This window comes from Mus musculus, chromosome 4 (assembly GCF_000001635.26).
Source record: "Mus musculus strain C57BL/6J chromosome 4, GRCm38.p6 C57BL/6J".
NCBI lineage: Eukaryota > Metazoa > Chordata > Mammalia > Rodentia > Muridae > Mus > Mus musculus.
The window spans coordinates 8,792,533-8,814,785 of NC_000070.6; the positions used below are offsets into that span (position 1 = coordinate 8,792,533).

The following is a 22,253-nucleotide window of genomic DNA, read 5'->3' on the forward strand; positions in this document are numbered from 1 at the left end:
ATGCAGTTTATGCTGTTAGATACCTTTGGGCAGTAGGACTTAAATTTTATTTTTGTCTTATTTTGTAGGGCTGATTTTACTTTCTCATTTACTGCATTTTATGCTGCTTTAATTAATCTTTTAAAAAAATTTGTGTCCCCTCCCCTGCCCCTAAGACAAAGTTTCTCTGTATAACAGCCCTGGCTAGCCTGGAACTTGCTTTGTAGACCAGGCTAGCCTTGAACTCACAGAGATCTTCCTGCTTCTGCCTCCAAAATGCTGGTCGTAAAACCGTGTGCCCTCATACCTGGCTTACTTTTGTGCTTTTTAAAAATAATTTTCATGTGGCTTACGAAATGGGTTTCATTATGTAATTTTCACAGATGCACATTATTGTATTTGTCTTGTATCTGTCCTGATTCTTCTCACATCCACTCTTTTCCTCAAACAGCACCCCTCTTCTGAATATCTAGGGTGTATGTGTTCGCACACGCGTGCTTGTATATGTGCATAGTGCATGGATCTAGATTTCCCGTAAGAGAGAAAACATGAAGCACTTGTCTGTGTGCCTGCAGCTTATTTTGTTTAACATGGGTGTTATTTAGTTCCATTAACTTTTTCTGAAAACGGCATAATTTCATCCTTATGGCCAGATACCATTCCACTGTGTGATACACACACACAAACACACACACACACACACACACACACACACACACATATACACACACACATACACCACACACTCGCTTGAGAGCACCTGGGATGGTTCCATGTCTTGGCTATTATAAAGAGTGCTGCGGTAAATACGGATGTGCCCGTTTCTCTGTGGTGCACCGACTTAGATTTGTCCAGGAGTGGCAGAACTGAGTTATATGGAAGTTCTATTTTTAGTCTCTTGAGGAACCTGTACACTGATTTCCACATTACATTCTCACCCAGAGTGATTAGGGTTCCCCTCTGCCCGAGTTCTCTCCAGCATTTGTTAATGTTGCTATTTATGATGACAGCCACTTGAGGAGAGATGGGAATCTCAGCACAGTCATAATTTGCATTTCCCTGATAGGTGAAGGCTAGGGAACCCTTTTCACGTAGTTAGTAGTCAGCCATATGCAGTTCTTTTGGGAATTTTTTCTTCCATTCGTTCACCCATCTGAGTGGATGGTTGTTTGGGGTTATATATTAAAGAAGTTAACAACCTCTGTCTGACGCACAGTTGGTGAAGATTTTCTCCCATTCTGTTGGCTGTCTCTTTGCTATATAGGAATTTTTAATTGTATTTGTTCTCATTTGTCAGATTTTGGAATTGTCTTACACTGTTGGGGTCCTTGTCAAAGAAAGCACCCTTGTGTATACCTGCGTCTTGTTTTGACTCTGTTGTTTCAGTTTCAGCACTGAAAATAAAACAATGGTTCTTTACCTGTGGGTCTTGACCCCTTCATAGGGGCCACCTATCAGATATCCTGGAGATCAGATATTTATATTACTGTTCACAACAGTAACAAAATTACAGTTATAAAGTAGCAACAAAGATAGCCACCACAACCCGAGGAGCCATCTTAAAGACTCACAGTGTTAACAAGGTCGAGAACCCCTGCAGTAAGGTCCTTGATACATTTTGAATTGGGATTTTCTAGGGTGGCTATCCCATGTTCCCAGCACCACGTGCTGACAAGGCTGTCTTTTCCGAGTATGTCTTTGAGACTGTAGCTGTGTGAGTTCATCACTGGGTTCTCCGTTCCATTCCCCTGGTTTAGATGTGTATTTGTGCCTTCCTGTTGTTGTTGTTGCCACTGTGGCCCTGTAGCACATTTTGGGATCAGGTATTCCCTTTTCTGCCCTGGATTGCTTGGGGTGGGGGGTGCACACTCGTGCTCATACACGTGCGTTTCCATGTGATTTTTGAGATTCCTGTTTCTTTTCTGTGAAGAATGTCGTTGGAATTTTATAGGGATTGCTTTCAGTAATATAGACATTGTCACAAGCCTCAATTCTCGCAGTCAAAGCGTGTGGGGTCTTCTAGTGTCTCGTTCACCATCTTCACCATCGAAAAATTACCTAACTACACTGGGTGGTTTTATTCTTAGTTACATTTTTTATTTTTAATTAAAAAAGTTCTTGCTGGGCGTGGTGGCACACACCTTTAATCCCAGCACTTGGGAGGCTGAAGCAGGCAGATCTCTGAGTTCAAGGCCAGCCTGGTACGCAGAAACTCTATCTGGAAAAAAAATAATAAAACAAAACAAAAGTATTTTTAAAGCTATCTTGATTTCTCCACTCTAGTTCTTTCTGGGCAAATTTGTTGTCAACCCACGGAAAAGCTACTGGTATTGGGATGCTAATTTTGCATCCTGTTACTTTGTTGAAAGTGTCAAGAGTGAGCGCGTTAGAGCCTGTGGTCTTTAGGCGCTCTGAAGGACCAGCTCATATCAGGGGCAAGTAGAGGAGACTTGACTTCGTCTTCCCTCGCTTTTGTATCACTCGATACTTTATGGCTCTACCTGAGACTTAGATACCAATTCCAAACACACACACACACACACACACACACACACACACACACACACACACACAAGAATGGAAAGACGTCCAGATCCAGGCAGGTTGCACATGCCTTTAATTCTAACACATAGGAGACAGAGGCAGGTGGATCACCCCAAGCACCAGGCTAGCCAGCACTACATAGTGAGACACCCCCACACACCCCACTGCTACCAAATAAAAGAAAGAGACACTTTTGGGTTTCCCTATTTAGTAGAGCATTAGCTGTAGATTTTTCATAAAGCTTTTATTATACCAAAGTAAATTTCTTCTGTTGCTAGTTTCTGTGGTGTGTTGTTTTTTTTTTTTTTTAAATCTGTTACTTTTTATTTTCACTATTTAAAAACCAAGTAGTAAGGGCTCAGAGGGCTTCTGATTTTTGAAACTAGATGCACTTTTCATCAACGTTGAGCCCTGCTGTCCACCAAGTATACTGTGTTCTGTTATGCCAGCCTGAATCTTTAGAATTGTAATACTCTGTTATGCCAGCCTGAATCTTTAGAATTGTAATACCTCTGACCCACATCCTATGTGGCAGTTCTTATTGGTTAACATCAGTAAATTGAAAAGTCTGTTGTTGTTGGATGCATTACTTCACACCTAATCCAAGCTGTCTGGGAGGTTGAACAGGAAGACTGCTACACGTTCAAGTCTAGCCTAGCCTACTAAGATTATGCTTGCTATGCAAGTATAGGGACCTGAATTTGAATAGCCAGTAGCTATATGAAAGCTGGGTGTGGTGGCATGGGTTTGTAATTGTTGCTCTGGGGAAGCAAAACCAGGTTGAGCTTGCTGTGCAGTCAGCCTAGCCAATAGCTGAGCTCCAGGTCTGGGAGAGACTGGACAGGGACCGACTCATGGTCCGCTCATGCGCACACGCCCCTCCAGCATATCAGTTCGAAGAATCTGTCTCAGTGCCCTTTTTAAAGAAGATGGTGTAATATTTTGGAGAAGCTTGAATCCTAATAATGTTCCTGATTAATCGTCCTGACCTAAGTTTCAAGGTTGATTTCTCCCACTGTAACGAGAGTCCTCATTAACTTACTTTATCCTTGGGGCCTGCCAGGTCACTAGCTCCCGCCCACTGCCAGTCACCTTTATTAACTGACTCACTCCTCATCACATTTGGTTTCATGATATGGGTCCTTTTTAAAGTTTCTTCTGAGAATGAAGATCTGTAGGTTGACACTAATGACTATTTAACTGCATTCTGTTTTGTCGTAAATCAGGCTAGCCCAGGCTTTCTAATAAGCTCTGGCTCTTTGGATAAAGCCTTGTTTAGAAAGCCTGCAATTTCTCACACAAGAGTTGGTCAGCTCTGATCCACCAGCCCCATCTTAGGCAATGGCTTCCACTCTGTGTTTTTGGTGTGTTATGTCTTCAGCTAAATAGGGGTCCTTCCAGAAGTGAACTCCCGAGGACATACCTGACAACAGTGCAGCTCTGAACGTGGAGTTTGTGATTGCACCTAAGCATTCTCCTCCAGGTGGTGCACGGCGCTGGGATAACCATGGAACTAATGAGCTGTGGGGCTGGCCGCTGTGAGTCTGCTCCTATAATAAGGTGTGAAACACGAGGCTTCAGGAGCAACAGTGGCCTTTCAAATTTCCAGGGTGTCACTGGATTTATGTTTGATTTCCAGGACTCACTAGAACGAGTAGAACCTCTGTATCTAAGTCTGTGGGGCAGGATAGATAGATCAGTATTTGTATTTCTCTCGTATTGCTGATTAAGGAAGATAGGAGGAGGTTGGATTTTTGACTTGGGGATAAAATTTATAAATGGTAATTTATTGTATTGATTTTGAAAACTTCCTGTTTCCCTCAAGTTTATTATCACCTCATTTCACACTGTCATCCTTTGGGTTTTTTCTTCTTTCTTTTTCTTTCCTTCCTTCTTTCTCCCCTCCCCCTCTCTCCCCCTCCCCCTCTCTCCCCCTCCCCTTCAGCACCCTGGGCCTCCTGTGTCTGAGACAAACACTGGCAGCTCACCCAGCTCTTCAGCTCTGAGCTTCAGAGATGGTTCATCATGAATGTAGATGCTAGTCCAGCTTTTGCTTAGCTTTTAAAAATGTTTGTTTTTATTGTGTATGTGAGCCCACCCCACAGCGTGCGTGTGGGACCAGAGGTTCTCAGGACCGACGCAGGGTAACAGGCTTCTGTGTGATCACCCCCCCCCCCCCCTTCCCTGAGTCATCTTCCCAGCGCTGTCTCCTGGTTATGTAGTATATTTTTAGTTTTATACGCCTTTAATCCCAGGACTCTGGAGGCAGAGGTGGGCAGATCTCTTGAATTTGAGGCTAGCCTGGTCTACAGTCCAGGACAACCAGGACTACCTAGAAAAACCCTGTCTTGGAACTCTTCCCCCCCCCCCCCCCCACACACACACACACACATACACACAAAAGAACTTTGTACTTGCTATTAAATTGTTTAAATAGGAAAAGAAACATAAGCAGCCTATAAGCCCATCTTAAGCAGGCAGTAGGAATTCAGAGATAGTTCCTTTTAGCTCACAAGATCGTTGATGAAAGATACACAGTGCTTTGATTTTAATACAACCCAGTAATGTTGACATCCATTTTTTTAGTGTTTTAAGTATTTACATGTTGTGTGACACCTAAGTAGGAATTTGTAATCATACCTGATCTAGACTGCTGTGTCGTTCTGAAAATGATTCTTGGAACTCATTCCAAGATCTGTCAGCTAAGCCTTGCAGAGGAGCAGGTAGGCTTCAAGGGAGCAGAGGCCACATTGCATTTGCCTGCCGAGCATGGCTGTGAGGAGCAGAAAGAAGCGAATGTTGTGACTTGTATAGGTTGGAAGGAGTGGCACCCCAGTACTGAGATTTGCAGACATCACACACTGGGGATTTAATTTAAGGACTACTTCCTGAGATTTTAGTAACCTGCGGAGAGGAGATGGCATTGGTGATCTGGCTCCATCAGGATGCTGAGCAGAGTAAGAGCTAACAGTGGGGCCTGTGCGTGGCTAGCTTTCCTCGAGGTCCTGCTTTTAGACCAAGGTTCTGAGAAGGCATCGTTGCAACTGTTGGAAGTACACCAGAGCTCTGGATCTGCACCACGCAGCCTCCAGTGTCATAGTGCTGGCTTAGGGAGTGCCTAACAGTATTCTCATCCCTACAACCAGCGCAGATGTCCTGTTTGCATATTCCAGCTTTGAACACAGTTTGGAAGAAGAACGAGTATATGGCTGTGTTTGGAGTCTGGCAGTTTGAACCTTACAGATATAAACAGGATGGTAGGTGGACTCTGCTCTTTTCCCACTGGTCTCATGCTGGGGACCCTTGCCTTGGGGCGAGAGTGAAGTGACAGGCAGTGACTGTTGTCATTTAGGTTGGTATGGCAGGTGCTTGGCTGAAGCAGTGGTAGTGGCAGGGTGAACGTGCCGTGTGTTCTTTCAGCTAGTGACTAACGCTATCATCGGTGTTCCTTCTGTGAACGCTCTTTAAGTGAGCTGATACTCGAAGCTTGTGGATTTTCTCCATGTGTTCCGCCACTGAATTGGCACTGGTGGGTCTGGGTCTGGGTCGCAGAGAGAGAGCATGCACTGCACAGATGTGCTGCTTGTCTTCCAGGGGTGTGCAGAGAGTGACCATCTCTGTCCAACGCTGTCTCCTTTCTTGTCTTTTCTCATTCAAACCCACAGAAATACTGAGCGGTGCAGATCTTGCCCTCATGGGATAGATGAGGGAATGAAGGTGCAGGGAAACTAGATGTGATTTATCCAGAGTCCCAGTTGGAGCTGTGGCGGTTAGAGCTCAGGCTGACTCCTGTCTGGTGGAAACCAGCATTCTGTAGTACTTCAGGTAGAAGAAAAAAATTGACTTGTGTTTTACGTAGGTCAAAACAGTTTGAATATTACACTTCATAGGAGTCCAGATTGGCTTATTCCAAAATCATAATGATGTGATGTAAGTGATTGAATATTGTCCTGGTTTATAAAGTGTCTGGGTGGCCACTGAAGACCCCTTAGTCTTTTTCTGACTTCTTAGGGTGCTTGATTGTATACTGGTGGGTGGGAGAACCTAGCTGTGCCTCAGCAGGAATGTCGTGAGCTCTAATGAGTTTGCCTCTTGCAGTAATCAGAACTGAAAGTGCTTGCCTGGGCTGGGAGGTTTTTGTCTAAGCATTTGGAGAGGCCCTGCCTGTCTGACTTCCAGCCATCTTGGAGGTTCTGTACAGTGCATCCTTGGATGGAGCAGATGGAAAGTCATTAGTGTTTCTGTCCCCCAGCAAATAGATGTTTCCTCAAACCTGGCTCTGGGCACTAAGCAGACAGGCAGCCTTTGCTCCTGCAGGGTGCCGCTTGCACAGCCCGAAACCCCACAAACTTGAACTCCATCCTCCGCGCTGCTTGATCGAGGTCACCATGGAAAACATGCACCGCCGCTCAGTTTACCTGGCAGTGGTTCAGCTCTTTGACAGACCTACCTCTGATTTAAACAAATTCGAGAAATATGTAAAGTTTTGGAAGCAGTTTTGCACTGATTTTATAAAAGAAACCACAAAACACTGCAGCGCAGGTGTTGAGAGTGTTTGAAAGCTGATTGAGGGAAGCAGATGGCTTTAGTCAGTGGCATCCAGCCAAAAGAGCAGGTGCTGGTCACGTGACCGCTGGTTACCAGGGTAATCTGATTGCTCTTGGCGTGCAGATGAAAGGAAAGGGGCCCAGTGTTCAGCTGTAGTATTGTATAATTTGTGGCAGTTAGAGCGGAAATAAATGCTGGAAATGGAGCCTCATGGTAGGGGAGACTTCTGTCAGTGTGTAGTGTAAACACCAGGACACTCTCCTCAGGAACTGCTGCATGAATTTTTTAATTTAAAAAATATTCTGCTGTCTGTGGATTTCTCTGACTTAGTCACACCACCTCTTTTTATTTTTTAATTTTTTGTAAATAAAATCAATTTTTGAAATGTAACTGCTATTTGTGATCATCTTGAATTGTTTTCAGTTGTTTCCTGATGTAGCTGTTTGCTATGCTAAAATGCTCATGTATCAAAATAAGCTCTGAGTATGTAAAAAACAACAGGTTTAAGATGATCAAAAACATATTAGTGGAGAACGCTGCCCTAGGTGTGTGCCGGAAACGCTATTGACACACTTTGGAAGGGTTTAACGTGACACATCTGTACTTAGAATCATTAGCTGCTGCAGCCTCTTCCTAGTGGCTCAACAACATCTTTCTTAGGGCCTCTCTTGGTGAGCTTCTCTGGGACTTTATAACATTTAATAAATGTGGGGTTTTGAAATATGTATCTTTAGTTTTTCAAGCTACTTAGAGCTTGAGGCACCCTAGAAATAGTAAAAAAAACAAAACAAAACAGAAGGCTGGTATTCGGATCATACATTTTCTGTGTTGTATATATAACAAACAGTCATTTGATGGTAAGAAGTCTTGGGTGCAGAGTGTAGATGAAAGGGAACACTGAGTGTTTGCTCTAAAAGTACTGTGAGGAACGGTTTTGGGGGTGGGGATAACCCAAGAATTTTATTTTTCCTGTGTTTTGGTTTACCATTCAACTCCTGGTGTTTCTCAGGAACATGGAAAGCGAGCTTCAGTTATTGGTGAGAAACAAGCACACGCTTATAATTTCAAAGACTTAGCTTTTGGTAGAAATGCTAATTGTGGGGCTGGTGGTGGCCTCAGTGGTAGAGAGAGCTCTTGTCCAGCATGTCCAGTTGCTAGCACTGGAGGAAATGAAGGCCAAGTGTGGCTATCCCTCCAAAATGCTTAGCACCAAAAGGAAACTTACTCATAGACAAGAACACCGAATTAAATAAAATTATGTATTTCTAGGAAATTAATTTTTAGTAAAAATGTACCGGTCACCATTGGACTTAAAAAATGACTGTGTGAAACTCTGTGCCAGAGAAATAAGGGTATAGTCATTAGATGGTATTTTTCCCCCCTTTGGTTAAAAGAATTGGTCTTCACCCGACTTTTTAGCAAAGAGACATCCTAGGTTTTTTGTCACAGCTTTGTATGTCAGCAGGGGCTGGGGGTAGAATTCTGTGAAGTGTTCAAAGTTCTACATCCAGTTCTGTTTCAATGGGTGAGAAATTTGCTGAAGGTCATCAATTATAAGTTTTGTTGTCAAACCTTAATTAGGAGTACCATTTAATGAAAAGCGCCCAAGACCCATCGACCTGGCCTTTGCCACCACTCTTTATTAACAGAAAGAGAAGGTTTGGGGCATGTGGGAAACCACACCGAAGGTGTACGCTAAGTGATGTACTTTGAATTCTAGTAATAAGAAACCGGATTCAGAAGCAAGTGCTTTGAAGAAGAAGGTCAACAAAGGAAAAACAGAAGGTTCTGAAAATTCAGACTTGGACAAAACACCCCCACCGTCCCCCGCTCCTGAAGAGGACGAAGACCCAGGTGTCCAGGTAACACCATTATTCCCTTCGGGGCTCCAGCTGGGGAGTGGGGTAACTTTAGCCACATGTAAAGCACGCCAGGTCTCTCCAGGCTTTGTTTGTCAGGTGTGTGTGTGATGGCCTTATTGTTGTCTGGAACATTATATCCACAGTGAAGAGAGCCAGAGCCCACAGAAACCCAGCTTACTCTAGGGCCTTCTGAGCTTTGAGATTACTAAAGCAAAGAGCTGCCCTTTATTTCCACAAATGTATGTTTTAATGGTTATGCTGTTTTAAGCATTTTTAGCGTTGCTATTATATCGCTTCATTTAAAGTATCATTCACATTTAAATTTTTTTCTAAATTTTTTTTGGTCAATTTTTATTTGATTTCTCCCTCTCCCTCGAGTGTGTGTGTGTGTGTGTGCGCGCGCACATGTGCACGTGTGTACATTCATGTGGAGGCAAGAGGCCACCCTCAGGTGTCATTCTTTTAGGAGCTAACCACCCTGTGTTTTTGAGACAGGCTCCCTCACTGATTTGGATTAGTGAAGCATGCTAGCCTTGGCTGGCCTGTGAGCCCCAGAGATCTTGTCTCCACTCCCTAATGCTGGAATTGTGAGCATGTCCTTTTATGCCTTGCTTTCTGTTCAAAGGAGCAAGGCTGAGGCCTCTTGCTTGCAAGGAAAGCACTTTCCTGACTGAGCCACCCATCTTGCCCTTGTTAATTTTTTTTTTTTTTTAATAAAAACCAAAACATACTTTGTAGCTTATTTATAGCACATGGTTGGAGATGTGATATATTCATGATAGAATTTTGATCAATAAGTCAGTGGTATCCCAGATGGTAACTGGTTCAGTGTTAGATTCTCCTGAGGTCTAAAAGTGAGTAGTAGGAATTCGGGTTCTTGTGTATGAAGCTTGCTGCCTTCACTATTTGGACTGACAGAGGTCTCAAAAGTATGCATGACAGTTGTGAGTTATTTCCTTGATAGGTTCCGTGGATGCATGCCAGTCTGGTCCTTTGGGATGGCTGGGAATGTGGCTTGTGCAAGTGACATCTGAATTATCAGGGAGTGGGTCCCATTGGAATAGGCAGCCAGCCCTTAGGGACCAGTTGGGCTTCCTCTTACCTGTAATATATCCTCAGATCTTCCTACCCAAGGCCCAAGGGTCTGTAATATGTGGCCCCCTGCAGAGAACTTCAGCTTGAATACTGCATTCTTCTTGAGTAGAACATCCTGGAAGAAGGTTCTAAGAAGGTAGAATGGTTGAAGATGGTTGTGACCCACCACGTGGGTGCAGGGAATCAAACCTTGGTCCTCCGCAAGAGCAACAAGTGCTCTCAACAACCGTGCTGAATCTTCTCTTAAAAGTTGGTTAAGGAGTTTGGAACTAAGAATGTATAATGAAATTCATTGTATCCTTGAGGTTGTTTTGTCTTAATGTGCTCTTTTGGGACTTTACAACAAAAATATTTGGATAATATTAAGAATTGTTCTCACAGGCCTGATGTAGTGGCACATGCCTTTAGTCCCAGCACTTGCCAGTTTGAGGCCAGCCAAAGTTACCAAAGGAGACCCTGCCTCAAAACAAAAGAATTATTTCCCGTTCTGACTAATGAACTACTGTTTGGGGTGGGATTTCCTCCGGGATTCCCCCCGCCCCCCATTTTCCCTTTTCTTTCCACTCTTTTCCTTGCCTTGTGTCCACTTTCCACCCTGTATTTTAGGTACGGAAAAGCACTTAGCAGTTCAGGCCAAGCTCCGTGCTTCCATCTAATTGTCTCAGTAACAGTTCTGCATTCAACAGCCAAAGTCAGGCGGCCACAGAAACTGCCTAGAAAGCTGTCTTCCTGGTGCCTGCTACAGGAAGTGATGACGCAGGCTGCGTGTTTGTTACACTTCTTCCTGTGGTGCATCTGTGAGGGGCTTGAGGGAAAAGTTCCAATGCTCTGGTTGCTCATCAAGAGTTAATGACATGTTAACTCTAACTGACTCTTTCACAAGGTGCGGCCACAGCAAGGCCACATTTTCATTTTCTCCTCAGGACACACTGATTTTAACCAAAAGTATCTTTATAAAGCAGGTTAAATGGAATCGTTCTCAGGCTATGAGGTACCGTCCTGAGGCCGTGTGGGTCTTGCCCCAAGAGATCACAGTGTCTGTCATGTCTTCTTCATTTGTATGATGAATATTTTACGTCCTCCCATCTTAATGCTGGCCTGCACAATTGATGAATCTTTAAGAAGCAGCAGTTCGTAATTCTTAGAAAAATGTTTGTGTCCTGTATTCCTCGGTGGCGTCATTATCCTTTCATTATTTATTCCTATTTTTTGCTCTCTATTTCTTTAAAAAGAAATTTATTTCTTTAAAAAGGATTTTCTTTTAGGGCTGAAATTACAGTGTTCTACCCCTACCCCCACTCATTCTCTCTCTTCATTCAGAGAGAACCTTATACCTAGTAACACTTTTTATTTCTTCAGGTTGTCCCTGTTAGCGGAAGCACACACAGGTAGCTTCTCCAGGAGTATTTCTGGAGCGGTAGAGAAGTAAAGCGCTATGCATTGCGCCTAAGCAGCAGATTCTCTTCCTCTTCAGAGGGCTCTTGATCGTCTGCCCATCCAGATAGAGAAACAGTTTGCATTTGTCTTAAGTAGAGTCATAAGTGACTTTTGCAGTCACGTGATTTGCTTTCATTCATCAATTTACCATGGACAGATTTCCAAATATATCACGTAGCTTACCGGAAGTGGCGCTGGTAGGTCATAGGCTTCACACATCTATGTCGTCCTGCACAGGCTGTGCCGGGTTGTGCTTGACCACAAACATGAACATTCGCCAGCAGTCGTACTGACTACCAGGCTTTGACATTTGCAGCAGCATGGTAAAAAGTTGTATTAAAACTAGAACTGCCAGGCAGAGTGGCACACAACTTTAATCCAAGCATTTGGGAGACAGAGACAGGCAGACCTCTTGGGGGTTGGAGCCTAGCTTGGTTGTGAATTTCAGGCCAGCCCTGGCTACATAGTGAGAATCTGTCCCCAGATAAACAAACAAACAACGCCACCCTACTTACCAAAGCTACTCATTATGAGATGTGCGTGTGGTTCCCACTTCTCCCTCCTTCTCCAGGACTAGGAATTGACCTGGGGCTCTGTGCATTCTTCGTAAGTGCTTAGCACTGAGGCGGACATCTCCAGCCCCGAACTGTTTCTTTCAGGCCCCAGAGTAAAGTGCATTGGAATACCTTGAGAAATAACAATATAACAATGTTTGTATTAACCTTTATAGCCTGTAGATTATTTTCTAATGCACTGTTGTTGGTGGGCTCTCTACATTATACTTTTCAGTCATAGAGAAATAAGAGCAGAGTGTGCTAGACTGCCATAGGTCCACTGTGCACCTCCGGTATTGCCACTGCCCGCAATGGAGATGGCCAAGTGAGGGACAAGGTTTGCTGTACCCGTGTGTTCTTGTTGAAGGGACTGCTGTTTGGAGCAGCAGCATTACAAGGTCCTAGGACCCCATATCTCCAGATAATTGCTGTGGTTGTCACAATGTCTTTTCACTCGGCATTCTAGATGAAAATTGCCAGTTTTCCTTTAAGATTTAGAAAAGGAAAGGAGGAAGGAAAGCAGTCTTACTACTGTGTACCGTGTTACAGAGCCCCAAAGCCTGCCCTTTAACACTCACACTGTTGGGCTTCTGTTGTAGAAGAGGCGGTCCAGCAGGCAGGTGAAGAGGAAGCGATACACTGAAGATTTGGAGTTCAAGATTTCTGATGAGGAGGCAGATGATGCAGATGCTGCTGGAAGAGACTCCCCATCCAACACCTCGCAGTCAGAGCAGCAGGTCGGCAGCCAGGCTTGCGCCGTTTCATGTGTGCTTTCAGGGTGGACTGGGAACTTATGCCTGGAAGCCAAGCAGTTCAGTGGCAGAGGTGGACTTGGGGCAGGGGAATGTTCTGCTGATGTTGGCTGACGTGTCGTGGGAAATTCATTGTTCAGTAGTATCTTAAAAAGCCCTACTTGCTCAAATTCATTTTTATACAAGGCAATGATATGTAATGTGCCAGAGGTTTGGAGAATTAAATGTCTCTGCTGAGGAAGAGTCTGAGCTAGACTATGAACCTCTGAGAATTCAGTGCTGTAGCTCCCGGAACCATAATAAACCACTCGAGCTCATCTCCTGCTGCTTGGCACCGTCAGAACCCCTTTATAAAATTACTGCCTTGGAGTACCCAGCAGGGCACACTGTATTTTCTGTGCAATGTAAATGATGGATAAAATAGTTTGTATGTAGCTCGGGCAGTAACAGAATTGATTATTGCAAAGATTTTATTTATTCTTTTTTTTTTGCTCTTACTGTACTTTAGTTAACAAACTGGCTGCCAGTTGAAAGGCCCTATTAAATGCAGCTTGGTGTTTAGCTGGCAATCGGATCTCTATTAAATTGTTGTACACAGCCTCCATAGGACAGAGCTGCCTACAGTAGCAGGGCAGAGGGAGCATTCAGTCCGTGAATATCGGTGCAGGGAAGTTGCTCCTGACCGGCTGTCGCGCACAGGTTACTTTTCCTTAGCAGCCAGGGAGGATGCGTTGTGGCTTGAGGGACTGTGCTTCTCTCCGTAATTAACCACACAGTCAGGAAGTCATAAGCACAGCCCTTCCTTTGCCTTGCTGTATGTAGTGTGAGGTTTTTCTTGTTTTTAGTAATTTTTCCCACTGTTAACTTTGGGCCCTGTGGTTGAAAGGGCAGGAGGCATGGGCAGAGGGGAGTGGTGCTTTCCCACTCGCGCTTGCAGCACAGGTCAGATGGCTTGCCAGTGGGATCGGCTGATACCACTTTCTCTTTTTCAGGAATCTGTTGATGCAGAAGGCCCAGTGGTGGAGAAGATTATGAGCAGCCGCCTAGTGAAAAAGCAGGTGAGCGGCGCCCTGTGCAAAGATGAGGATCCCATGGGGTGATCGTCCAGGTGGTTTGCTGCATACTGCCCTGTTAAGATGCCACTATGGCGCGGGGTATGGTGGTGGGTGCGGAGGATCAGGAGTTCCAGGTCAGCTGTTTCTTCATGTGACCATGTCTCAAAAAAGTAACAGCAAAAAGACAAACAAATAAAACTAAAGAAAAGCCCAATGGCTACATTATCATAAGATGAAGTGTCTGTCGGGTGATACTTCGCATCCCCTTGGTGATTGATTGCTCTGGAATGAAATCAAAACTCCATTAAGCAATGACCTTAAGATGTATCAACCTTTGTAACCCTATTTGGAGAAGTCAAGAAACTCAAAAGAAATGTTTAAGACTTCCAGAGGTACAGACAACCTTTTCCATAGAAAATGCTCCCAAGAAGACCTTGCTCGGGAGCTCCCAATGCCCTCATCAGGCTCGGTCTGTTACTGGGGCAAGCAGACGTTGTATCACGCTGCTTACAACTTTTTGCATAAATAACTTAATATGTTGAAAGTATCTTTATTACCGATACAGTTCATATTGATAAGCAAAAGTGCCTGCCAGTGGCAGCAGGTAAGCTCGTGGCCCAGGCGCGTTAGAAAGAAGAACTCCATTATGTTCTCTAAGCACTGGGAATTCTCTGCTCCGAGTCAGTTGCCTTCCTGCCCAGATTGGGAAATGCTGAGCTTGTATCTCCAGAAAGTAGGTACTGTGGATATACGTCAGCCAGGCAAGCCTGAGTAGTTCTTCATAGCTTTTGAAATGTAGAGCAAATGTGATTTCTTTTAGTAAAATGAATGCAAGGTATAGTTTCCCAGTGGCCAAGAGAATCATGGAACTTAGATGCTGTCCTAAAGTTTATCAACTATCAGACAAGGGAAAATAAAGACAGACAGACAGACAGACAGACAGACAAGCACGCTACCAGCAACAAAATACTGGTGAGCACAGGCACTTAACACAATTGTTTCTGTTAATGTATCATCGGTTGGGGCTGAAGAGGTGACTGAGAAGTCAGGAGCACTTCCTGCTTCCAGAGGACATGAGTTCAGTTCCCAGCACCCTTTTTGAATGTTTCAAAATGACCTGTAACGTAACGCCAACTCCAAATGATCCAATGCCCTCTCTTGACCTGCAGTCATATATGTGCACGCACACATACATAAAAATAGAACTTGTATTTTTTAAACTGAGAGCTTATTGAGATACCCCTGCACCAACAGTAGGCTTGCATGTCCCTCTTTTCTCACATACTCAGGATTTGCACACTTATTACCATATACACTACATGCTCCTATAAAAACTATCCGGAGCAACAAGTCAACGTACTTCAAATCGGGTGTTGAGGTGGAGTGTGGAGGATGCAGTTGGTAACTGAGTTTGTAGCTTCATGCCCTAATGGATCAAATGATAAAAACCAAGGCAGGTTTGTCACGTGTTGGAACAGACACGAGCACTACTTAGCTCGTTACAAAGGCTGCCTTTTCCTAATGTCTCTAGAACTGTTAGTTTGTGAGTACAGATATATGGTAAAATGTAAATAGTTGGCATGCTTCAAAGAGTGGTCCCCTTCACTGGACTGGCGCTACTTGAGGAAGATAGCTGTGTTCTTGGAATGGGATGCACTCATGTCTGTTGAACTTGTAGTACTTCGGCAGGCATACTTAGCAGGCTTAGAGCTGAGATTATAATTAACTCTATTCTCCATAGCTAGTGAGATTGTACCTGATGCGGACATGGCTTTTCTTTCTGTTTTGCCTGCTTCAAAGAACTTAGTTTTTCCCCCTCTGCCCACCTTTACTGGCAGGTACCTATGGATTACAAATTGATATTACAGCCCCGTGTGGCTCGCTGTAAGGCATTAGATGTCATTGCAGATGTATATGAAGATGGAACATTTATTGAAATGGCTCTCAACCTCCCTAATTCGTGACCCTTTAACACAGCTCCTTATGTTATGGTGACCCCCCCCACCAGAAAATTTTTTTCATTACTACTTATAACTGTAATCTTGTTACTGTTATGAATTGAAATGTAAATATCTGATAAGCAGGGTGTCTGATACGTGACCCCTGCAAGAAGGTTGTTCAAGCCTCAAAGGGGTCATGACCTGGGTTGAGAACCACTGATTTATTGGCTTGGTGAATGTGGGAATGGAGAAAATTGGTAGGAAAAGTTCTCTGGAAGACAGGAACTGTCTGAATGTAAGGATTGTAGAGAGCCCACAGATGCTCATCCGCTGCCGCCGCTCAGAGGCTGCTAAAACTCCATCAGAAGAGACAGACCATTAACAGCCACTAACTTTTTAAACTGCAAATGTTCTCAACATTCGTTGCTTTAATTTATAATTGCTATAAGTTTATCATTTTAAAAAATGATAACAGGGGACAATATTGCACGTGGAAAGAAAAAGAAATTTGATATTTTCCTGTGGACTCTAGCTGTGCTTCCTCTTACTATGAATAATTTAAGAATTGTCTCCCAGGGAGAGCCACCTCAGCTTCACACACCATGACAGTGGGCGTGGCTTGGCATTTAAATATTGTCCTAAACACAAGTTAATGTCCCCAAGACCCAGGAGAGGGGTCTTGTATATGAACATTGAGGTATGTTTGAATGTGTGTGTAGATATTTAGAGTGCATAGGTGTTTTGTTTTCCATATTTAGTTATAGCACTTCCTATATGCCATCTATCTATAGAAAATAATCCAAGCCCTTTTCCTTTTAGAATCATAAGGTCAGAAGTTATCTTAGAGTCAGAATCTGGGTGTACTATATACACAGGAGAGATACTATCCCCTAACATTTATTTTTCTTTATTTAACATATGTTTTCTCCATAAGGAGTTATATTAGATTCCAGGATAATTGAACATAACAATAAAAAATAGAACATTTTATAAAGTTAAAGTCTTAACTATAGTCTCCAGAATATCTTTATTTTCTCACTCAGTACTCTGTAACTCACTATCTCTGTTTGAGTATGAAATATATTAGACCAGAAGCAGTTTATTATTCTTCTCTGTATACTTTTTCATTTTTTGTTCATTATTTGTATAGTTTTGAGTAGAAGAGCTGTCTAATTTAGCAAGGCTATTCTTTCCTTGAGGGTGCAGGTTATCATGTGCTAACGGCTGTTTCAGGCCACGTTAGAGAACTAGGCTTGGCTCCTTGGTCACATGAACAGTGAGACAAATATGTTAATATAGCCAAAACATCAGGTTTCCTGTAACCTGTTATGATTCCTTTACATTCATTCCTGGGGAAGGAAAAGAATACCCATTTTCAAATGTCTATTGAACTCATGAAAATACTCAGAGCACTGTCAGGTTAGACAGTAGCTGGCCAAGGAGTGATCTCAGTGTTTGTGTGTGTGCGTATGTGAAGCTGTGCGTTATCACCCTATCATTCATTGAGTCTGCAGAGTATGGAAGTTTCTGCACACTGGTACTGTGGGCTGCTGGAGGATGGACAAAGGAGATGTCTTTAGTGAATTCTTGTAGAGAGTCATGACTCAGCATTCTCTCCGGGAAGCATGTGCACACTTACGTGAAATGTAGTTAGCAGCTGGAGTTGAAGCTCCACAGAAGAACATGGCCATGTTTTATGTGTAGCCAGTTAAACAGAAGACAGCAAACAAAATTTTTGTTTACTTGGGGACATGGCACACGCCTTTAATCCCAGCACTCAGGAGGCAGAGGCAGGTGGATTTCTGAGTTCGAGGCCGGCCTGCTCTACAAAGTGAGTTCCAGGACAGGACAGGAGGGCTATACAGAGAAACTCTGTCTCAAAAAAAAAAAAAAAAAAAAGCAAAGCTGTGTTATGGTTAGGACCTTTCATAAGCCCACTAGAGTAAAATGAGATGTTCGTACGTATTGGCCATATTCTAGAATATCTAGGCTTTGCACTGGTGAGAAGCAGTTTAAAATGCACATTTAATTGAAACTGATAAAAGGTTGGAGGGAATTCTAAAAGGTCTTTAACTGTGGTTTGAGTGTTATGTATGGAAGCCAGCCGGAGTGCCCTTATAAGACATGTGCCCTCTGTCATCCTCCACGCTGGCTCTCCTGTTTGGCCCCAACCATGTTCCTGTTCACCCTCATTTTCTTCAAAGATCTATGAGACCACCCAGCACCCATGTGTGAGCCTCCAGGCAAGCTCACCAGCTCTCGTAGGAGCAGAAAAGAACTTCCTGACACGTGGGTAAAGGCTGTTTATGGTTTACATCTTTGCTTTATCTGCTCAAACATTGTAAGAAAATGACATATTATGAATCCTTTCACACTCCAAAAGCAAAAGCCAAAAGGAAAAGAGAGGTTCTAAACCATAGCATTGATGTTGTCTTCGGTACTTTCTGGAAGCACTCTGACCACCGAAAGCTCTTGACTCGGCGGACATGCATCGCAATTTTAACCCACCGAAATGTGGGATTGGAAGTGTTAATTTTATTTGGCTGCCATGTGTGTGAGACATCTTGTCTGAAAGACTTTAATTGTTCCACTGAGTAAAACTCAAACCATGAGTAGTGATGCCCCGAGTCCCACCATAAGAGCAAGGTTTCCTTTTATATGGTTTCTTGTTTAGAGTTATTAACTATATGGAGAAATAAATGTCTTTTAAATATTTTAAAACATTACAAAACCCACAATGTAAAGTTGCCATGAGGCAGCCAAAAATAATACATATGGCATTCAGGAGAGCAGTTGCTAATTGGCTGCTGCCTGAGAAAATGGTACACTTGGCGTCTACTTAACACTGCGGGTTTGGCAGCCAGCCAGGCTTGGGGTCAGGTTGTTGTGAATGAAGCTGCATGTGGTTAGGGAGGGGTTAAAATGATTCATGCCATACAATCACAAGCGCGTTGAGTGGAGCAGCGTGCATGTGCCTGAGTACGTCAGTCCCCACGGCACAGGCTGCCCAGGCTTCCTGTGCGCTCCTCTTTCCAGTCAGGCCACCTCAGGCATTGTGTCCCCCTGTGGGAGTATGTGGCTGCCTTTGAAATCGTCGGTATATGATTTTAACGTGTGTACCTCAATCTTCTTTCATTGCAGAAGGAATCTGGCGAGGAGGTAGAAGTTGAGGAATTTTATGTGAAGTACAAAAACTTGTAAGTAAATTGTTCCTCCTTTCAGCGGGGAAGGGTAGACCTGGAGTACAGGACTCTTTAAGAATTGTGAACATGGAGAGTTTGGTATGGTTTCTTTGCTGCCTCAGAAAGGCTGTTTCCTCCTAACTTTGTTATTTGTAGTACTTTGCACATGCTTTTCTAGAAAATATTTAGTGTGTAGAAGTTGACTAATTTTCTTATATAAGCAAGAAGCTCATCATAGATAGAAACATCTGATGTGATCATAGTGAAATAAAGTAGAAGTTGACTGTCCCCCAAAGAGTGGCTCTTGCTCTTCATGGTTGCGCCTCTCCCTGCATCTGTGATGAGAACTCTGTAGCCCCTCAGAGGCCCCGAGGCCCAGGATGCTCTCGGGCTTTGATGCAGTGAGCTCTGGCTTTATGTGCATTGCTTTCCAATATTTGTTTAGTGGGTTTAGTTTAGTTTAGTTTAGTTTTAATCTGAATGGAGAAACACAGCTGCCTTGAGCTGTGTCATGGGATCTGTGTGCTCACTTTGGCAAGTCAGTGTGGTTTTCAGGATTGGTCACTACCCTCCCGAAGAAGACAGAGGCCCTTCCTAACCAGACACACAGCTAAGGACAGACACCTTTGCTGACCACAGATCTGTTCTCTCTGCTTTGCTCCTCTGAAGAAGACATATGTAAAGCCCGGGTGAATCAGTCCTGGGTTTTAAAGGATGATTTTTAGGAGTTGTTGTGAAAACAGCCTAAGAAAGTACATTGCCCCAGGAAAATGTCACCACCGAGTGCCATGTTTCTCTGCTTTTGTCCCTTTGGTCTGCATTGTGTAAATACAGGGTCACTCTTCTGAGGAGGTAAGCAAAACATTAAGTAAAAAGTCTCTCTCAGTCTTACTGTGAGAGTCAGTGAAATGAAGTCTGGCAGTATAAAATAAAATGCACAATAAATGTTAGCTGCCATCAGTATTGTGTCCTCATGGTGAGTTTATGTCTAAGCACATCGTTCATATGAGGTGATTTCCTGTGGGGAATCCTTAACGAGAGAAGCTGAATAGGCAAAGAGGGGGTAACCTAAATGAGTTGCAGGGGGATTTCCCTTGGGTGTGTCAAGTCAGATGGAGGACTGAGGGTTAAGTGTTGATTGACATGTAATTGCACCAATAGATGACAGGCATCAGAGACAGAGTGGGTGGGACCCAAGGGTTGCCATCCATTCACCTGTGGGAAGCTCCAAAGACAGTGTAGGACCCTGTACCAGGGACTGCTGCCAAGCCAGAAGACTTATCAAACAGGCAACAAGAAGTTTAAGGGAGGACTAAGCTGGTTTCCTGTGCACTATTATGGAGATGAAAGAGAAATTAAGCTTTCAATAGAAGTTTTTATTAACTTGTTTTGATGCTAACTCAGATTTGTAAGAACGTTGCAAAAATTGTAGGGTGGATTTTTTTTATTGTGATTAATCTATATCTGAAATACTTGGAGATTGTTAAATATGGTAATGTTTGCTAAGTTGGTGGAATACTTGGGCCTTTATTCTCTGCCCTGGCTAATTCATAGTCAGGGGGGTTCATTTTATTGAGATTTGAATTCTTCTCTCTGGTAGTAGTATTTATTTTGCTCACGTCACTACAGATGTAGTGGTGGGAATCCCTTTAAGCTGGCTCTGTCTTTTCCCTTATCCTGTTTGGAGCTCTGGTGTCAGAGTGTGCTCCCAGCTTGTCCTCTGTCTGCAAGTTGTAGGATCAGTAATTAGATAGAGAATGTAGGAGCCAAATGTGGGCCATGATCTTGCTCATGGCTGCCAAGAAGTCACTGTTGGTAGACGTTGCTAGGATTGTATACACACCTGCAAACACATGTACACGTGATCTTTAGGCACATGTAGCTGTTTGTTATATATATGTGCTTACCTCTACCTATGCCTCCACTTGCCTAACAACAAAACAGTGCCACCCAACTCTCCCACAGGGTACCCTCTGCCCTTTCTCCTTTCAATGGGTAGCTATTCCCCTCTTCAATGATATGAAGCTTAGCTCTTACCATCTGGTTGTTGTTGTTGTTGTTGGTTTGGTTTGGTTTGGTTTGGTTTGGTTTGGTTTGGTTTTGGCAACCTTAAAATATATAGAAAAGGAATTAAGAAATCCTAGCTGAGCTGCTGGTGGTGCACTCCTTTAGTCCCAGCACTTGGGAGGAAGCAGGCAAATCTACAGAGTGAGTTCTAGGACAGCCAAGGCTACACAGAGAAACCCTAATGAAAAAATAAATAAATAAAAAGAGAAGTATTAGCTGAGTTTTTGTTTCAGTTTCTTTGTTTAGGATGTTTTATCCTAGTTTCACAGTGTTAGAGGTTATATACCTTACTCAAAATCCCCTTAGTCCCAAGGTCTCCATGACTTTATGTTTACCCACACACCACTGAGTTGAGCAGTGTCAGTTTTCGATTTAATTTTATCTTCGACATCTCCTTTGCATTTTTAAGTTGGTGAAACTATTACAATGAGTCAGAAGTCGGAGCTGTATACACAGATAGTCAGGTGAGAAGTGTCCCTTCTGCTGTAACCTACCATTCAATACGGACCTGCTTCTTACACTTCTGACTGACGCGAGTAGCAGCTATATAGGTCGGCATGTATGTGCACACATAGGTAGGCATGTATGTGCACACAGAGGTGCACATGCGTTTCCCTGTCTTACAAGGTTGTATAGCGTTACTATACCTTTTGCTCTTCCCCCTCCTTCAGTACTATTCTGGACATCACTGTATGAGTCTTTGTGGGGTGTGTGCTGCCTTTTGCTTTTGGTTTTTACGGCTTCCACTACATGATTGTTGTGCATCTCTTCACTCTTCCACATCTGTGACCTTAGCAATAGCGTCTTACATTTTGTAGTGATAGACAGCGCCACAGTGATTTTTCTCAGGCATGCCTATATATTTTTTAAATTGTTGGATATTTACCATTAGGGTGAATTCCTAAAAAAAAAAAAAAAAAAAAAATAGGATTGCTATATGAAGGCATAATGTAATTTAAAAATCTCGTACATTTTCATTTGTTTGTTTGTTTTGTGTGCACATATGTGAGGGTACATGCACGTATGCCACTGCATGTGGTAGTAATCAGAGGACAGCTTTGTGGAGTCCGTGGGTACCAAGGACCAACTCCAGCTGCGTAGGGTTGGGAGGAAGCACTGTATCCCCTGAGCCATCATGATAGCCCCATGCTAGTGTTGAGAGATGAACACTATACCTGCATACAGAGGTGTCCTCAGCCTTCCCAGCATGCTGTGCTGCCTTCTCAGTTTTGGTGACA

The 22,253-nt window shown here is 43.4% G+C and overlaps 1 protein-coding gene across 6 annotated transcripts in view; it reads left to right on the forward strand.

Moving 5' to 3' along the window:
• Chd7 (chromodomain helicase DNA binding protein 7) overlaps window positions 1-22,253 on the forward strand; it is a 178,048-nt gene that overhangs the window by 102,131 nt on the left and 53,664 nt on the right. For all 6 annotated transcript variants that reach the window (XR_003954972.1, XM_006538005.4, NM_001277149.1 and 3 more), the window contains 4 exons: window positions 8,792-8,933; window positions 12,619-12,756; window positions 13,764-13,829; window positions 18,908-18,963. Coding sequence is in view for 3 of the 6 variants with exons in the window: in XM_006538005.4 (XP_006538068.1) it covers window positions 8,792-8,933; window positions 12,619-12,756; window positions 13,764-13,829; window positions 18,908-18,963 (402 nt within the window). In the remaining 3 variants the exon portion in view is untranslated. The remainder of the gene's footprint in view (window positions 1-8,791; window positions 8,934-12,618; window positions 12,757-13,763; window positions 13,830-18,907; window positions 18,964-22,253) is intronic.